We start from the raw sequence: 20,132 nt of genomic DNA, 5'->3' as shown, positions 1-20,132 counted from the left end.
CAAAATCGAAAATGTCAGTATCAGCTTTCAAGTATATCACTTCTGTAGATGAATCGATAATAGTACCAAGTCTACCAAACTGAGTTAAGCTCGTATGATGTCTTTACTCAGCGTCACCGCGTTATGGCTTAATATTTCACTTTACTCACGTAATACTGCTCACGAAATAGTCCTGGACATGTGGAAACAGCGGCAGCACTCCAAGTAGAATGGATATCAGCCAAGACAGCAATATCAAAATAATGGACTGGCGATTTGACGGATAGGAGAAGGGCCTATAATTGAATAGTAATCGTGAGTCAGCGGATACAATAATAATGGACTGCAACTTTAAGCATTCGTAATTGTATCAAAATCATCTTGACCGGTGTTGAACTGATATCATTGTACGGCACTATTATCTGACCTAATATTTGGCTGACGTCACAACTAGATGACGGACGTCCACCATATTAGAGTTTATTACGGATTTGAAAAAATGAAGTGCATATTCCTACCTAGCAACAGCTTTTAATCTGTAACTTGCAATCAATACCATGGTGAGTACTGATTGTTCTGATCCTATCACAAGCATGGCACCTAGAGTAGAACACGTCACACTACTACGCCATGGACGATCCAAGAAACAGTAATCCTCGTCCATTTGTACTGCTTTTATGCAAATCGCCATTGTGTACATCTGAATCAATTATTAAGTCGATAAATATCAACACAATAGATATAGTACTAAATCGTACTTGTGGTGCATTATACTCACCCCAACTAAAAAGTCGGACACGGCCAAACTGAGAATGAATCTGTTGATAATTGTTGCGCCTCTAGAGGCGTTCGTATCTTGGTTAACAAGTTGATAGCCGACCATTGCCATTACTGCAAGTCCTCCGATGATTGCTGTCACACCTGATAAAAAACACTGCATTGCATTCTCGTTAACGCGTTGGTCAACTTAGGCGAATAGCCTACTATTCCTGTACCGTTCCGCTAACTGAAAAGGTATCAGTCTGTATAGTCTATATGTTTTAATTATGAGTTTAATACTTATATTCCGAGTTCTTAGCCTTATATAGTCTTGCCCTATTTTCGTGCTTAAAATATTTCGTTTTCCACGTCTTAAATTTCTGCTAGACCAGCAGGAAGATATGCCTGCGTGACGGAATAATAACACTGGTCGACATTTTTCAACTTTTTGTTTTATAGAACGATTGATTGAGTTTACCTAATTTGACGTTGCTGATTCCGAATTTACCATCAGAATTGACTCATCACGTCACAATTTTTCGAAAAAATCGATTGAAAATTTTACTAAAAAACGTTTGTATTAAGGGCGCTTTTGTCCCTTTAGGTCCTATATGATGCAAAACACATCCTACAAAGCTCCGAACTTACTTTATTGGATGTGAGGTTTTACTATCTTAAACTAAATCCTTCAAATAGGAAGGATCCTTAGTATGTCCAAGAAATCTAGATGCAACTTCAATGAAAGAGAGTCATGTACTTTTTATCCAAATCCGCCTACCTAATAAGAAATGGGGTTTTTGGTGAGAATTCTGATTTGAGGTCCAACATATACACCCTCGTTAACTTTTACGGCCTCCAAGTGAGGAAAGTTTCGTGAATGTATTTAGAACGTGCACTCTCTATGATCAGAGCTTTTAAATACTTTACATGAGATACAGTTTAATATATATTGATGGAAATACAACATTCGATTTGTCGATCAGCAGGCTCTAAAACATTTCAAAGCCTGGTGTGAGATACTCCCTCATCGGCCACTTATGTTTCATTCAATGATTTCTACTGTTCCATTCACTCATAAAACAAGGATACCTAGTAGTAGTAGCCACTAGCCACCTGTATAGTTCTGAAGTCGATATACCGTTAACTCAGTAGTATATTTATGAGTTCAAAATCAACGAAAACTTAACACGTGTGCTATATTCCAAATTTGAAATCAAAAGTTTCATATTCTCGTAATACCCCTATTTGTACGAGCTGCAGGGATGGGAGCACATTGATTTGTATTGTGCGACAAGACAGCTTATAAGCTTGATGCATAAATAAACAGGCCCAATTCACAGTTCCGGATGTCTCTATGAGACCTTGAACATCGACACAATAGACTAAAGAGGGTTCGGATGCAAAGAAACGTGCGTATTCAGATTCACTATCACGATTCATATACCAAGCAAATGTGGCAACAGTGCCAAGTATACTTTTGGCTTTTAATCTAGAACCTACAAGAAGAGTAGCTTCCTTTGGCAAATTCAAATTTATGACAAAGTAATTTAGTTCAGCTTGATTCAACTTTATATAGCTGCTGATCACCATCACACCCATGCTGAGAACATTCTTCAGACAAAGACTCTTCACCGAGAGAATTGTCTTCAACTGTTGGTAAAACTTTCGAAGTCGATGGAATTGTGACATCTGGCCCATGAGGAATCGGTCATGTTGCGCAAGTCAAATTGGACATAGGATTTTATGCTCATTTTTGACATTGAATCCACAAAAACATGAGCCCAAGTAACAATCTTTTCCATGTCCGTGCGGCTCTCTTCAAACCATTGGCGCACCCACTTTTAAAGATTTTTGCTTCACAGCCTCAATGTCGCTTTATTTTTCATTTAATGTGCTCTGCATACCTTTTTTTTACATCGCCTAGACCCAGATGGGTGTCTGATTTCAAAGACTACTCCAAATCGTTTCGACGCCATATCTTATCTTTTCATTGTATCGCGGTCTTGTGATGTTTCAAAAGAAAGAAAATATTAATAAATTGATACTGATATCAAAAACTAGGCCTAGAATACTTTACTTTTTTACATACTTTGGAAATTGACGCCGTTACTTCTACTACTACTTGAGTACCTATGGTCAGTACTTTGACCACCTCTAATGACGTCACAATGAATATTGCTATGACCCAACACCAAGGAATACTTCACAGAACAGGCTGTTTTCAGCACTGAAATGCAAAATTTTAAAACACCGATTGTGAAAAATCTTGACGTGATGAAAAAAACTGACTTCATATTCGTATTCAGTGTGCATGAATTGAATTAATAGTCACCATTTTGGCCAGAAAGCAAAAATCACGTCGACCAGTGTAATCAATAGACGTATTCGTGAATGCATTTATTATATGGGCAATGGGATTTTAACTGGTGTTTTGCCACTTTGTGACTGCTGTACAATGTAATACCGGCCAGTTTGTGTTGTAAAACGTCGGCAATAAGTCTTATTACTTGCCCTGGTGGTGACTTAGCGGCACAGGCGAGTTCGAGTCAACATGGATGACATCGTATTTGTCAAATATATATTATCGCAATGTTCCCTCTAATTTGTGACCAGTCTGCGCGCACTCACCAACTCACTGCGCAGACCCTTGGAAAACAGTGCCTAACGACTAAAAAAAGGTCATCACTTCGGATTTGTTGTGCGCAACTTAGATTTTCTGTGCGCAGAGACCGCGTCACCCTGCGCATTTGCGCACGTGCGCAGCTTAGATTGATAGTTATACCGCATTACATTTCTGGGAATGGGAACAATGCTCATAAGTCAGTCTCATTTCAACCCCAGCGAAACAAAATAAATACAATTGTGAGTAATCTTGATTATTTTTCCATCTGATCGAATAGTTCGAGATTTTGCTGTAATCGTAATCGCAATTGATTACATTGATGCAGCAATCGGCCCATGTCTGGCCGTATGGTGTTGCGTCAATTTTATTTAGTGTTTCGAATTTGTTTTACCACATAAGTGACGTTGAAAATGAGTCAAAAGATTTGAGTGTGAATAATCTGGCAGTATGCATATACTTTCCGCCGGAATGAAATGAAATGAAACTAAAAAAGGAGAGTGATAAAACTAAACTTTTTTTGAATTACAACATTGTAATTCATAGAGAATTGTCAATCAAAATAGCATTGACCTACTTATGATCCAAACCAAAGTTAAAACGGCTTTATTTTGAATCAATGACTGTTCATCAGAAAACGCGCTTTTAATGCATCCCGGCTGACATTCGTCGTATCCTTCCTCGCAGTCTTGGATTCCATCACACACCTGGAAGAAACGTATATCTGGCACAACGATATTATCACTGTAACTAAAGAGCTCGTGTAGTATTTTAGGTGACCGCCGTCTCCCAAGAAGTTTTGGTTTGATAATATTTAGGATACTCCCGGGCTGGACACCACCACCATATCGGAGCTTGTTGCTTTATTCAGGTATCCATGTCCCTGCCGTACACACGCGTACGCGAAGATTCCTTACCGCGCTTCGCCTTATATAGTTCAAGCTTCCTGAGTCATTGCAGTAGAACTGTGAGCAATTTCTTTCATCTGCTCCGTTTTCACAGTCCTGAAATCGCGTCAATCAAAGCCTGGCGACTCTACTCAATGCATCCTGTACTTACATCGTGTTGATCGCATAATTTTTCGACTGGAATGCTGGGAAGGGGATCTACAGTGCAATTAAATCTAAAATAAAATGAGGATTTTATGATTAGTTTTACATTTAAAACAAAAATCAATTCAAAACAAACATATCCCTAGCATATAACGCGTTTTCCACCACGACGTCATGACTTTTCAGCTGTGAAGTCGCCGTTGATCAAAGTTTCTGTATATGGCTCCTTGGGAATTACAATTAAAACTATATAGGGCCAGTATGGCTCCTTTGACGAAAAGGGTTCCCGACGCCAGTCTTGAAAGCACCGAAATATATCTTTGACATCATCATGGAGCATTTTACTGTCTGCGGCATCATTGGAACATACATTCACTTTTTTTTGATTTATAACATGCGTATTTAAGATCGAAAAAAGAGGACACTATTTCAAGTTACAACAAGATAGGGATTCCATATGTCCTAATTTTTCAAGAATCATGATATCCTCCGAGGACGCGCAAATGTCCTCTTGTTTCGCAATTCGTCCTCTTTTACGACGTTGACTGTTAGGCGGGTACATCATGACAATATAAAAAAGACATGTCGTACAAAAATACATGTGAAATATGGGTAATTGATGTGACCCGAATTGGACGTGGAAACCGTTTAACAGGCGTCGACTCGAAAGAACGACCTTTATGTGGCCAACCTTCCAGCGATCACCGATTTCTTTTACAGACATCCCATTTTAAATCTTTTAATGTACCATGTCAAAAGTGACCTCTCTCCCTCAAAATCGGAACCTTAAATCCGGGTTTCCACGGACAGTTTCTGTTCGGCCGACCTTGTTGCAGTCAACATCCGCAGCAGTTCCAGAGAACGCCAATTGTAGTATGTACTTTGTGGCAAAAGCAGAGAACGGATTGCCATAAAAAAATATCAGGGCGTGTTCGGAGATCATTTTGGTTTTATTGAAAAAAGAGAACAATTGCTTTTGAAAGAGGACATGTTGTGTCCCTAGTATTATAACTGCTGAACCACCCAGAGTTTCAATCATTTAGTATCGCATGCGTATCGTGTGGAAGTTCATGCTACATGTTTCTTCGTAATATTTAAACAATTACGACATAATTATACAACTGTTAAAAAATGGAATCTGTTTTAAACACCTCGTGTTTTAAATGCAACCCTGTATATGATGCGATCAGTCATCTCGAAAATATTCTTTGAGGGGTCAAAGCAGTTAAGGATGCAGGACATTAACTCATTGAGAATTCAACTTACCTGCTGGAACCGCAACCAAGTTCGTCTTCGAAATAGTCACAAAATTTAACTCCGTCGCAGATCAAACGTGCCGGTAAATATTTACCAACACCGTTCCTCCGGCACCTAAAACACAAACTTGTACAGATGTCGATTTCTACGCCAATTCGTCAATTTTCACGGCCAGTGGAGATTTATGCAGTTTTCGGTATTAACTGTCACTTATTTAAAAGTGCAGCAACGAGTGACTATTCTATCTATCGCAGGAGTGTCAAACAAACAGCCCGCGAGCCGCATCCGGCCACGAACCAATTCTGAGTAGATTAAAAGATGCAGCTATTTATAAATATCCAGCATATCTCGAACAAAAGTTAAGCTTCAAGTGCGAAATGTTCTCTCTCTCTCTCAGTCGAGGCAGCGATTGTGTCAAAATCTCGAGCATGTCTATTGTCCATAGGCGATATTATTCATTACTCTCCGGCGGTAGCTGTGTTACGATTGCGCTCTATATAGTCACGATTATTAGGTGACATTGACACCAAAGTTCGAGAAGGGAAAGACGAAATCGCACAATCAATTCATAGTTTTCTGGAAGAATGAACTAAAATGTGTTCATTTACAAGAGGCCAAAACTTCGGTAATGTGAAAGCGTTGTGTGCGAGCTATATGGAGAATATAATGTTACGCAAAGAAGATATAATTCAAATGTCCAGCGTCGCACCTCAACATTACGTCTGACTTAAAATGTCCCGAGAAACCCGAATGGTGAACGAAATTCCGCGTTCGCAGTTAAATCTCTAGTGCAAAGCATACGAGGGCTAACTTCACATGACCACTAAAACGCGAGCATAGAAATATGGCCAATTCTATCGTCGTTGAAGCCACGTGTTATAGTGGTTTTTAACTGTGTTCAGTGCCGTGATTGCCGCACCTTACCCCCCCCCTCTAATTAGGTGGGGAGTTTGAATGGGGCCAAAAATTATTTCGTAACTCAACATGGATTATATAGTATTCTATCCGTGGATGCTGAGCTGGAGAAACCAGTTTTCTAGTCTTTGGTCTGAACCGCCCAGGGATCGACCCCACCACCTACCGATTCAGAAGCCGGACGCATCACCATTACACTATCTCGCTACGGGTATTCATTACCAACAATTTTGATGCGACAGGCGCAGTAGGCCTACGTGCTGTTTCGAGCCTGACTGTATTTAATCGGCAAATCATCTTGTTTCACCAATCCCGTTGTTTCTGATGCGTTGTTAGAATTAATAGCCCTATTGATGCGTAATAGTTGTAATATGCAGTTGTGCGTGGTGTATAATAAAGCAATAAAGTGAAATAGAGTATGTATTTGGAGGAAAATTTTTGGAAATATTTGACTAGTCTGGCCCGCAAGCGATTAGAAGGTTCAAATCCCGCCCGCGACGTAAGTTGAGCTTGACAATCTTGATCTAAAACGTTTGAACCACTCACCCCGGAGAACCAAATAAATTTTTTGGTACAAATTTGCAAAACGACGGGTTGACTTCACAATTACATTCTTCCCGCAAATAATTGGCGCATTCTGGTATTCCATTACATCGTGCATCTGTGATGAAATGTGTTAATGCGAAAAATATTTATGTATTCGATGTCAGGGGACGATGTTGCGGCACGCCAGATAATGTTACAAGGGTTACGGCACGTTATCTCCAGCAAAACAGTATGGCAGAATCCCCGTTAAGCGATCATAGTAAGCTTATGCCATCTCGTTTCCACACGTTAGTCTGGCCATAGTACAGTAATATCGGACCCAGATCGTTAGTTGGATTCAGTGTAAGCCAGGGTTGTAATGACTAGAGTCATGACTCGAGTCACGATTTTCTTTGTTAACGCGACTTCACTCGAGTCATTTTTTTCGAATGCGGATGAGGTGGGTATTTCGTCTATCAGTCATGATACTTGAAAAACAGGGTCAGAAAATATTAGATCTGAAGATAATCACGGTATTATGAACGTGAGCCATTCTATATCATTCGAGCACAGTTGAAAAGGTTGGTTGTACCGGATAGAACTACAAAATGAACAGATAACACAATGACCTGAACTAGGACTCAAGTCACGAAACTATGACTAGGTGGAGAATTGAAAATGACTCGACTTGACTCGAAACACATCTATCCAAGTGAGATTGACTTCTGACTCAGAACCTTATGAATTGGTTACAATCCTGGTGGAAGCTATAAATGATTTTATTTCGGCCATAATGTTGGACATTATATGGCATCAATAGCTTACGATTCAGATTTATATCATTTACACGGGTCCACTAACTACAATCTGGTGGTTACACTTTACAAAAACTACGTCGTAAATGACAGAGCCACCCTCAATAATGCCAATGGTTTGCCGGAGCTGCATGTTTTCAATGTTATCGATTAAAGCTGGCTGGCCATCAGGACCTAGGCATACTGGCATATCAAGACTGCATGGGTCCACTGAAATGATTCCGTCAGGAAAGAGATCCGGCGTAAACCTTCAGTCGAATCGTGAGGCGGATTGCTTTGACCAATTGACCATTGATCCTCTCGAGCAATCCTACACACGGGAAAGCCAAGAGACGTTCTCCCTTTCTTTCTTTCTCTCTTCCTCTCTCCTTCCTTCTCTCTCCCTTTCTCTCTCTGGGTGTGGGAGGCGGGTATTTTTAGATCAATTTATTAAAATGTTTGCAGACTAGCACGGTGAAGGTTTATGAAATATCAGCTCCTGCGTATAATGAAGCCCTGGTATACCAATAACAAGAATTTTGCAATGTGTTTGTAAGGACTAATGGCTCTGTTCTCCAGAGTTGTAACCAAGTCACAAGACTTTTATAGTTTTGATTCGAGTCATTTTCAACTCACCACTGAGTCAAGTACCAGTCCAAGTCAGCGAGCAGAGGACCAAGTCCGGGTCATGGTATTATGACTCGAGAGTCCGATTCCAAGTCATTATGTTGACTGCTCACGTTCCAGTTCAAGTCTTGGTAAAACCACTTTGTATAACTGTGTTTGGTAATATTGTATGGTTCGCATTCATAGCATACTAATCTTTCTGACTTTTAGCAGTTTCTCGTCGCATTTTCAAGTACCAGTACCATTAGACAAAATCCCAATAGTGTGATTACTTTACTATTCTTCGAAATGACAATGAAATGTCGGTCTTGGCCGTCTGAGTCTAGACTCATATGACTTGGTTCGAGTCATGCACAAAGAATTGAGTCCAAGTCGAGTCAATACACAGATTGACTCGATTCGAGTGGAGTCGTTTCCGTATTTGGAGAAAATAACTCGAGTCAAGTCGAGTCATCAGAAAATCGTGACTCAAGTCGGACTTGAGTAGAGTCATGACTTGAGTCATTACAACCCTGCTGTTATCTTTCACCTTGAGGGCATACTGTCAGACGCTTTTTGTACGTAGGCGATACTTTTCTTGAATCTAAGACGAATAAGCAGAACGTTAATTGTGGTCGCATAAAAGGTAGGTCAACATATGTGGACTTTTCGTATCATCCACATCAGTGAGGGCATCATGGATGACACTACAATACCCGACTCGACTCGAAACCTAATACTCGATTCGCAATGAGATCAATCAGGTTCTCGTGTTTCCAGCGCTGTGAGATCAGGCATAATTATTATATGGATGGTGCAAACCCCTGTGAGGTTCTTGGTCCTGTGATTGCGAACCTTTTCGGAAGGTTCTATGTGAACTACAGAAGTACAGGTTAAGGATTTTGGATTCTAACCGGACAGGAATCCGGCATGTTTTTCATAAACAGGATTAGATCCGGATTAACATTTCTGGTCCAAGTGTCGGATCCGGGTCAAAACAGGATTCTAAATTTCTAATTCATGGAGTGTCTATCTGATTGTTTACATCAATATTTTGAGTGGACTTGGACCCGGCTTGCTTTTGCGTCGCACCACAAATTCGAAGAATCCTCGATAGCAAACGCCAATGCATTGTCGAGGTATAATTTGAACATTATCGACTGAGACGCCAATGGATGCGTTCACATTTGAGCAGGATTATTTCGGGATCCAGATTTTAGCATTAACGATGAAAACAGGAACCGTATCCCTAAAAACCATCATCCGTACATCTCTAATGTGAAGGAGAACGTGAACACGAACCTTTGGCCTCACGGAATAAGGAATAAAATGCTTACGCTTTTGTGGTCTAAGCTTGACCGGTATAGACCTTCGACGTGTCCAATAGCCTGCGAGGTATACGGCGAGTCCGTGGTCTACAGATAGCGGCTTACAAATATACTTAAATGGTAGAATAGCTGAGACGAACGTCCTGACAAACGAGTTCTTGACTACCAGTTCAACAGACGACCATTTGTCTTTTCCAGATATCGTAAGGATAAATCAAATAGTAGGTTTTGTATGGTACATGAGTATTTTTCTATATAAGCCAATATACGATATGCGCTGGTTTTATACCAAGGGCGAATGTAAGTCACTTGATGTAGTATTGTCGTTCCTTGGCGTAGATATAGGAGAGGGGGGCAGAGCGCAATATCGGACAATGAATTCTTAAGGCATCGGAATATTGTTCCATTGCTATTGATCGGAGCGAAATTTTTATACTTGCTACAGATATTACCTCAAAATTAAGTTATGCAGTAGCTAATATTCTTTATATTATCAACTTCGCTGATGTTGATTATTTATAATAATATTTGTTATTTCGGGCCAACCTCACAGCAGAGAGTCACTAAATATTCACATCCGGCGAACTGAATATTTCTAGCCACCTTTTCTGACAAAACCATCAAAATTTCTGAGAGGGTAAGGCATTACATGCTTGTTTAGCACTGAATTTCTTTTCGTGCTGCCACCACCATGCAGATAGTGGTCCGAAGTTCAAATGTAAAGAATTTCAACGAAATATGTTTTGATATAAAGTGAAAATTGTAATACATGAAAAAGGTTGACAGTGCACCTACCAGTTTGTGTTTGTTAACGCGAACCTGCAAAAGGTTCACGCATAGAACGCGAAATTAAACCTCACGTTCACACCATCCCCAATATTTACATAGAAGCAATTACATTACATACGACATTTTATTTAAATGAACTTTCTCACCACCGGAGCAACTTTCCTCGTCGCTAGCATCCACGCAGTCAACTCTAAATAATAACCAAATTTATTGTTCCCATCAGGAACTTATTTCACTATAGTCATATGTATAGTGAAAGAGAAATTTGAGTAATCAACATAGGTGAGTTTGTGAAAATGGACGTCATGTCTGGTGTAGAGCAGGCGTTTCGCTTATGAAGACAGATCAAAACCACGTATAGAGTGCAATCATATAGAAAATTAAAGCTTTTAGAATGAGGCTACTCCCGGGTTGTAATGACTTGAGTCTAGTCTGACTAGAGTCGCGATTTTCGGTCACTAGATTCATTTTTTCAAATGCGTAAAAGGACTCGACTTGTGTCAATTTGTGTATCGACTCGGACTTGTACTCGAGTGATTGTGCATGACTCAAACCAAGTCACATGACTCGAGACTATGACGGCCAGGACATATATTTCTTTGCAAAATAGTAAACAGTAAAATTACCAAAACGGGCCGGAAACTGTTAAGACTGATCAAATTTACTATATTATTAATGCAAGCCATTTTATATCACTCGAGCAGAGTTGATTGAACTCGAAGCTGAACAGTGAACATGAACATTTGGAATCAGAATTTACTCGGTGGTGAATTGTAAATGACTCGACTTGACTCGAGTCACGACTATAAAAGTGAGATTGACCTGTTACTCGAAGCCTTGTAACTTGGTTACAACCCTGAGCTAGGCCTACTCATAAAAGCCTCAAATCGTTTGAGATTGCATGTGAATTTCATATTAGCCTTTTTAATAGCTCAGCACAATCAATATGATCGTAAAACGTATCCCGGTGACCACGGAGTACGCAAAATGACCAATACTGGTGTGAGCAGGTGCAATTTGTGATCATTGTTTCGCCAGAATCTCCTGCTACTTCGGAATTCGTCATTTTCGTTACAGTCACTCTTCACATCAATTACAGATCACACTGATCAACCTGAATCAGCTTCATTCCAATTGCATTGACTAAGCTTGCAGCTCGATATTAATTTAAGAGAAAGCTATATAGTCGTCAAATAGCCTACCTGTCGTCGCACCGCATTCCGCTTGTAACAGTAATCTGTGTTCGGTTGTCGACGTAAGACACGCATCTAACGGGTGATCTGAAGTCTAATATATATTCCTTTTTCAGGGAAGGTTGGGTAATACTAAAGCAAAGATAACTCACCTAAGAACAGCTTGTGGCATATCTGAGGCCAGTTAATTGACGTGCACAAACATTCATCGCTGAAATCTGGACAATCAATACTACCGTCGCACAGATGCGAAATAGGAATGACCACGGAATGATCAGACAAACATTTGAAACAGTCCTCGTCCAAGAAATCTGATGAAATAAAGTAGGATGAATAATAAATTGAAAATCTTACTTTACGAGCTTACAGTCTGCATGCTTCCCGCATAAGCAGTTGTCAACATCTGAAACACAATTCTGGTTTATGAGTTTTGTTGTAAATTCTGTATCGCATATAAATTTCGGAATTATGGGCGGCTAGGATCTGAATTTGGGAGTGGTGGGATTTTTAGCGATGATGTGATAGTGGGTAAGGATTACGTCATAATGAATCAGTCGAACATTTAATAGAGGGGCACATGTAGGCTACCCAACAGTGGATGACGTTGGACATTTCGCGCTTCTTGTCCTACTTACGGTGTTTACAAACACTCTGGCCGCTGCAAACGTTCGCGTGTGGTACCGCGCACTTCTTCGTATGATGAGAGACAGAACATGTTCTTTGTCCAGGCGCTGCTAATTTCGAGTCGATCTCGTCGCTTCCATCCCTTATTGGCAAAATAAATTGATTGAGCCGGTTAGATTATTTAGATATGAAGCGGCGTTGGTTGCAAGGAGAATATCTTTTCGTGGGTTTTACGGACAACGCGACTTCATTCCCAGCACCCCAAGCAATTACATTTCAATTATTTCAATTTTATCGACATTAGTATCTATGTGTGCGTGTGTATTAGGGGTGTTCAAAAATGAATTTATTTCAAATTCCGGAAAAAATTATGCACAAGGAATTGACGCAACTCGAACCAGTGGAAACGAAGTTACTGATGTTCAAAATCTGAGATGATAAATGATAGTATTTACAGACTTATAATAAATATTTAAAGAATTTGCCTCCGTAAATACTATTTTTCAAAATCCAAAATCTTGTACACCAATAACTTTGCTTGTCATGGTTGAAATTGAGACAAATTTGTTGTGCATCGTTTTTTCGGACAACCCAATAATTTCATCGGGCAGCCAGTAAAATTTAAAAAAATAATAATATTCATTTTTATCGAATAAATCCAAAACTTTTTTCTTTTATAGCAATGGGTTGGAATTGAGTCAAATTTGGTATGCATCGTTTTTTAGGCAACCTGACGATTTATTCACCTAGCAACCGACAATCGGAAAAAATATTTTTTTGAGCTGCCCCAATGTATATATAATATATATGAGTAAAACATCCATAACTTCGCTTTCCGGTGAGGTTCCCTACCCGCTGAATTCAATTTTCTTACCTACATTGTGCAAAACCGTTGCAAAAATTACTCCGGAGAATACAAGTGAATCCATCAGAACAGCGGAATTCTTCATGTGAACATGTTGAACTTTTACCTATATATATTCATAACTCAACTTTCAAGTGTGATAGTAGGTACATTGCTCGACGCAACCTGTATATATATGCTGCAATTTCTGAATCATAACTTATGTTTTCCTAATGTATTAGGGCCGATTAACACCCGTCGTATTTCTCAATTTTTTGATGTAAATGCGACAGAGTGGAGCAATAATACTATCGAACAATATAATACCAGGGTGGTAACTAAGCCACAATGCTCCGAGTCACAAGTCGATCTCTTTTTTATCGTTTTGATTCTAGTCAAGTCGAGTAATTTGCAATTTACCACCGAGTCAAGTCGTCGTAGTCCAAGTCATCAAGCAGAGGGTCGAGTCCCAGTCATGGTGTTATGACTCGAGTCCGAGTCCACGCCATTGTGTTGACTGCCCAGTTTCCACTTAAAGTCTTGTTAAACACCCTTTCTACAACTCTACTTTATGATATCGAATGGGTTGCATTTATGATATCAAGTTCGTTGATGAGTGTTGGCAATAGCATACGTTTAGTTTACATACGATTAGTTTTAGTCCTCTCTCAGACCATGTGACCAGATACAGCCTAGAGCTGATTTGTAGGGACGGCCTTCGAAAATTTGGAGCAGATATTTATACATGCTAATGAAGTAGTAATGTAGTATTCGAAACAGTATATCTGGACATGTATAAATCACTCTCATGAGCGCGAAGGGCAAAGATATTTTCATTGCAAGAAATTCAACAAATATAACATACATATTAAACGATCGATCTGGTGCAGTCACGACCCCAATTTAAACCCTTCGCGACCCATGTGTGGTGTGGGTTACCATAATTTGAGAACCCCTGTCTTAAAGCATCCCCTCCTCTATGAGCTGACATTTTAAGCTGTTTCTAATCGTTGAATGATCCATTCTGAAATTACCATATATATAGTGCCCACCTTCACAGAAATTAGATGTACGGGAGAGCTCCATAGGGACGACGCATATGTACTGTTGCGTTGACAGCCCGGTATATCTACTACCGTGGCAAAAAGTAGCGTTGGGTCCGTAATTGGTTGTCTGGTTGTAGTAGATTTCGTCTGATCCGTCACTGAAAATATTAGACGCGGCAGTAGATAGGATGGACTGTACCTGGGGTAGTATACGGTAGGTCGGTAGCAAACCAACTATTATATCTTCACCTGTACCAGTACTTAATTATCGTTCTTGGTCAAGTTTCAATCCACATATTTACTCAATACAAAGACATTTCGGACATGTATGCTGAGGATTGCGTTAAATGAGTCTCCCGAACAAGAGAAAATAAGTTGATAATAGCGATGAAATCATTTTATTAACAATATCCGGAATCTTCTGTAATGTGCAAGTAATACCAGGTTACCAAATTCTGGTGCGATGTGCAACACTTGGTACGATATTACCAACGTATAAGCATTATGTCCTTGGTACTAAGTAGGCCTACATGGGAGTTAACTATATACAGACAATGCATAGTGGACAGGTCATAATCTAGGCAGTGATACAACTGTCCGCCTGACCATTCGCGTCCCTTATAAGCGCACCTTGAAGAACAAAGAAGAAAATGGTCTATACAGCTACACACAGTCGAGTGGAGAATGAATTCGATTAAATCACGGAAATCGAACGGCGGTGCATTGTATAACGATGGTCTGTGAAACCGTGGGATTTCGCGGTGCAAAACTGTTTCCACACGCTTTGTCATAAAACTACTGCTGGTCTATATAAGGGGTGATCGTGAACTTCCGGATCTGTGCACTCCGGGTGCATGGAGGATGAAGATTCCAAATAGCAAAAAGTTAGTCGCGTCACTACCTCCACTTTACCTCGCCACGCAATCCCGAGTCGGCGCCCAAAGAGGACGCGGCACCTATCAGTTCTACCACCAAGTCCTTGTTACATTCCTGTCGGGGATTGATACCACAACCTAACAATCAAACTGGACGCTCTACCAACACGCTCTCTAGTAGGGATGGTGTGAACATGAGGTTCACGTTCGCGTTCTGTGTGTGAACCTCGGAAATTTAGAGGTTCACGTTCACAAACGAACCTTGGTAGGCTCCGCACTGTGAACCTTTGACATATATCACAATTTTCCCGTCATTATAACATCTTTGGTAAATATTTATTGCATTTCAACTGCGGGACAATCTATGCATGGCGCTGGGAGCATAGAAAATCAACACTAAAAGAGCATGCACCTTGACAATCTCAAAAATTTTACCTGCTTTGTTACAAAAGTTTGCTCGAAATATCCAGTTTTCCGTTTGTGAAGAGTTAGCTACTCTCTGCTGTGAGCTTGACGCACAATCACAGTCACACAACATCAAGAGCGAAATGCGCTACATGTAGGGAGTCAGCGAATGATACTTATTCAACCAATCGATTAATTTGATATCGTTGTCTGATGTAAAAAATCTATCAAGCGTACGGGGCCAATCTCGATTTCATAAGTTTATTGTATCATAAAAACCAAATCCATGCGATTGCGGTGTTGGCAACCGCTGTATAACTTGTTAATTGGGTAAAACCCGTTTTAAACTATGCTCAACATCAACGTAGCAACACTCAGACGTCGAAGACATTGCCTACGCATATATTCTCTTGCGAGTCCTGGTAGAAATTGTGGGCAAAGCGAAAAAAGATATTGATTTTATGGAATTATTATGTCATTTGATTGCTGCAGTTGCTACATTTGGCGACCTTTAATAAGTCAGTACGTACTTCAGCATTGTGGCATTATGTGGCCAGAGTCGTTGCCAGGTATCGTGCACATTAATATATATCACTTTACTAAAATGCAGGGTTCGAATTAGCAATATGAGGTCACGTGACGTCATGAGGTTTACGTTCGCGTTCACACAGAACCTTTAAAAAAGGTTCGCGTTCACACGAACCTGAACCTTTCAGAAGATCACACCATCCCTACTATCTAGTCTACGGGCGTGCGGGGATTGTAGGTGTCTCTGCTGCAGTTTGCAATAATCATTGCTGCAATTATCCGACAAATAGAAGAATCCTCATGCAGGTACATATGAATATCACTACATACATGTGATAGCTATAGATGAAGTAATTGCTCCGGAGGCCCTCAAAATCTTTTGGATAGTATTGTATGCCATCGATTGCACAGCACATTATACTCAAGTTTGTTGCAATGTTGACATGGTTTACGACCAATTTAATTCGATAAAACAAGCTACTCAAGTGTCTAAGGCTCCATGATGAAGTCATCTCAGATCGTACTATATCATCCACCTGCAATGATTGATTCCATCGCAGAAGAAGAATGATAATATGCATTCAAATCCATTCGCACAAGGAAATTCATCACTTCCACATGATTCGCCTGTGAAATGTCAACATATGCATCATACGGACGAATGGACGGACGGATGACGACAAGCAAATAATTTTCTTGGACGGATAAAAATGAGCGGAATATTAAATAATCCAAGTTAGCTTGATAGATCCCTCAATGTATCTTCTCTCCGCGACATCATACAATTACCCACTGTGAAATTGCCATTATCAGTCTTCACCTGCGCAAAAGACAGCTTTACGGGGAACGAGCTCCATTCGGACGACGCATATATGCCGTAGCCTTAGCCATAGTCTCGGGGCTGTTTTTCCGCGACATAAAGTAACGTTGGACCCGTAATTGATTGCCTGTTCGTAGTATGGCTCGTCTGACTCGTCACTGAAGATATCGACATCACAATTAGGGTTGCTTTTGAAAGAAAAAAACAATTTAAACAAACATGTTTAAAATAGAGCTTTTTTTTATAACATGTTTTTTATTTTATAATTTCTCTATCCATTACGTCTCGAATCATTAATTGTGACATCGAAGTGGATTGACATTGACACTTTAAAAGATTGGGTAAAATGGCTAATTCGGCGAAAAGGGCTTTCAACCACTGTCATAAGCAGACCAACAATATCTTTAACAGCATTTTTCGGTCGGCGGTCCTCATCATCAGAACACCCATTCCGTACCACTGATATACATCTTTTACTTGCTATAACTATAACGTCGACATACTGGGCGCAAATCTTCCGTAGGCTCATGCTACATGTTTTTCGATATTATTTAAATAATCATGGAATAAAAAAAATATTTTTTTGAAAGGCATCTGTTTAACACACTGTTCAAAGCATGTTTTAACCAAGGTGTTTTAAAATAACGTTTGTTTCAAATGCATTACTTATCACAATATAACCCGTGATGTTGCTAGCCTGACTTTCACCACACTCCTGGAAAATAGTGTGGCATTACATGCGTTGCTTTGTTAGTTTTGTGATATTCATGGTGTTTGTCGACTACTATGGTCATTGGTCATTTACACCAAACCGATATTGTCAATTTTTTTTCCATGACTGCCGACTTATAGCATGGCCCACTTCAAGGCTTTTTGTAAGACATCGCTTACGCGGATGAGGTGGCGAGGAGGAGCCTAGATAAACCTCCAACACTATCTCGCCACATTCATGCATTGCAGTCTGTTGTCGGATGAATTCAATTGACATACGGGGATTGAGACGCGTTGCCTTGTATAAAGATGAAGAAATTATGCTTTGTGAAATGGTTGAATTTAGCAGATTAAAACCGCTTCCGACGGGTTGTCATAAACTATGCAGACATTGTATGTAGGATGAGGATGAACTCCCGGAGGACGATTAAGGTATTTTATCTGGTGACACTCGAGGTACTAGGCCAAATTTGATGCTAAGGGGCAGAAAGAATATGGAGTCGGCAGTCGGCACCGCCATTTTATCTATCCGCGTAATCCTGATGGTGAGATGATGATACCATGCAGTTTTGACACGAATTAGCTGAGGATTGAATCCAGCAAAGTTGAACGCTCCACTATGGTTGCACTTGAAACAAAAATCAATCTAAAACAAGCATCTTTAAAACACGGCCGTGGTTTGAACAAGAGTTTTATTCTTTTTTAGTGTTCTTCCGAAATCTCAAATCAGATCGGGGGCCGTAAAATATGAGCTTGCGGGCCGCGTGTTGGTGACTCTTGGTTTAAAACATGTTTTAAAGCACCTTTTTTTAAAGCGCAACCCTGACCGTTACGCAATGTCGTTAACGCCAGAGCTGGCATAGTTTATGCATTTGTCATGCGTATTCAGTGCTACTTCAATATTTGATAATATATATATATATATATATATATATAAATAGAACTTACATAATAATATCATTGAAAACACATAGTAGTTACAGCTGAGGTGATTGCTTCTGATCAATTCGGACTGTTTGGGTTAGCGGTGCATACCATACATTGCAAATTGCACACAAGTTTGTAGCCGCCCTAATGATCCTAGTCGTCACCTACCTGCAATGTATTTTGCCATCGCAGAAAAAGGAGGATCTGATGCACTCTAATCCATTCGCACACGGAAATTCATCACTGTTGCACGGTCCATCTTGAACTATAAGGTTGTGTGTTAAACCAAAAATCGATTTAAAAATAAGTTGCTCCGAACATGGCACTCGTCAGCATGTTTTTATTATTATTTTTTAGCCATGGCGTCACCAATCTTTATTGTGACGTCATAGTGAAATGACAATGTCAATTGAAAATATAAGGTAAATATAGCTCCTTTGACGAAAAAGGATTCCGACCATTGTCTTGAACTGGCCGTAAAATATCTTTGACCAAGTCTACATCGCTATCCAGCATTGTTTTTGGGTCGGTGGTCAACATCATCAGAACATCTATTTCATACCAATGAAATATAACTGTCTGCTAGAACTGTTGAACCGACGACGATTTCTATGGTTCCAACAATTCCATATCGCATACGACAGTGGTTACCAACCTTTTTCGTCTCGTGCCCCCCTTGGCCGATATTTGAGTTAAAAGTCCCTCCCTATAAAAAGTCACCAGTGACTAAAAAATGTGCTTTTTAACGCGCAACCATTTGTTGACTGTGGAATTTCATGGCCATACATATTCAGGTATGGCCGAACTATGTCGAATGCGGTCCGCACTAAACTTTGGCCGCTGACGAAAAATAAATCATCAAGTCCGCTTGCTATATAGACTTGAGTTGAATCTATGAATTTGGTATGTTTTTCACGTTAGCTCATATGTTGGCCAAAAAAGTTACACAATTACACTGGCGGCCTTGTGCTGAATTCGGCTTGACGTTTTCCTGCTTAGTAGCAATTTGGTTGAGAGGCTGTCTCAGTCCCAAAAATGCCATCTCGCAGAGAAAAATTAATTGCCAGTGCAGAAATACCAATTTTAAATCGTGTGCGTCTTTTAGTTTAGTACGTTTGGGCGATTTGAATATCTTTTGACATAGCAGACAGAGGCCACGAAATGTCATTACGTAACGAAGTCCTTATGACCACATGGATGCCCGAATATGTTCAATTATTATTTACGGGTCCTACGTTTTCCAAGACATCTCACTCAGCTTTACCGGTAAATCTGAATACATGAGCAAAGAGAGGATGAAAAATTGACAGCAATATATATGCAATTCCCGATCATATTGACCGATTCAATCATGGATGATAGAAAGTTTTGGCGCTGCGCGCGAATTAAGCCGACTAACTAAAGAGTCCAACGATTTGTGCTGAGAAGTAGCGGTAAAGAGGTGTCGGGGGAGTTTGGTCTGAGGGGTACAGAAGTTTGCTTTATCACCGTATGGATGGGGATCAAGACCAACGTATTGGGGAGGGGTGACGAAA

General features: G+C 40.0%; 1 protein-coding gene across 3 annotated transcripts in view; it reads right to left on the bottom strand.

Moving 5' to 3' along the window:
• The window catches only part of LOC145447190 (uncharacterized), a 56,977-nt gene that overhangs the window by 20,040 nt on the left and 16,805 nt on the right, over positions 1–20,132 (bottom strand). The window contains exons 8-26 of one of the 3 annotated variants that reach the window (XM_080325600.1): positions 18,766–18,862; positions 16,960–17,117; positions 16,676–16,766; positions 14,338–14,489; positions 13,316–13,412; positions 12,453–12,583; positions 12,185–12,220; positions 11,970–12,128; positions 11,827–11,911; positions 10,771–10,814; positions 9,058–9,111; positions 7,129–7,243; positions 5,677–5,781; positions 4,418–4,481; positions 4,276–4,362; positions 3,936–4,065; positions 758–900; positions 498–679; positions 150–275 (exon numbers count right to left, since the gene is read on the bottom strand). In XM_080325600.1, coding sequence (XP_080181726.1) covers positions 150–275; positions 498–679; positions 758–900; positions 3,936–4,065; positions 4,276–4,362; positions 4,418–4,481; positions 5,677–5,781; positions 7,129–7,243; positions 9,058–9,111; positions 10,771–10,814; positions 11,827–11,911; positions 11,970–12,128; positions 12,185–12,220; positions 12,453–12,583; positions 13,316–13,412; positions 14,338–14,489; positions 16,676–16,766; positions 16,960–17,117; positions 18,766–18,862 — 2,056 coding nt within the window. The remainder of the gene's footprint in view (positions 1–149; positions 276–497; positions 680–757; positions 901–3,935; positions 4,066–4,275; positions 4,363–4,417; positions 4,482–5,676; positions 5,782–7,128; positions 7,244–9,057; positions 9,112–10,770; positions 10,815–11,826; positions 11,912–11,969; positions 12,129–12,184; positions 12,221–12,452; positions 12,584–13,315; positions 13,413–14,337; positions 14,490–16,675; positions 16,767–16,959; positions 17,118–18,765; positions 18,863–20,132) is intronic. The other 2 variants (XM_080325608.1, XM_080325616.1) reach the window with 2 other exon arrangements.

The sequence above is a fragment of the Botryllus schlosseri genome, chromosome 1, assembly GCF_051294905.1.
Source record: "Botryllus schlosseri isolate E-star chromosome 1, Bs_hap1, whole genome shotgun sequence".
NCBI classification, from domain to species: domain Eukaryota; kingdom Metazoa; phylum Chordata; class Ascidiacea; order Stolidobranchia; family Styelidae; genus Botryllus; species Botryllus schlosseri.
The sequence above is the reverse complement of the archived record's forward strand: the minus strand, read 5'-3'. Positions and strand labels throughout refer to the sequence as shown.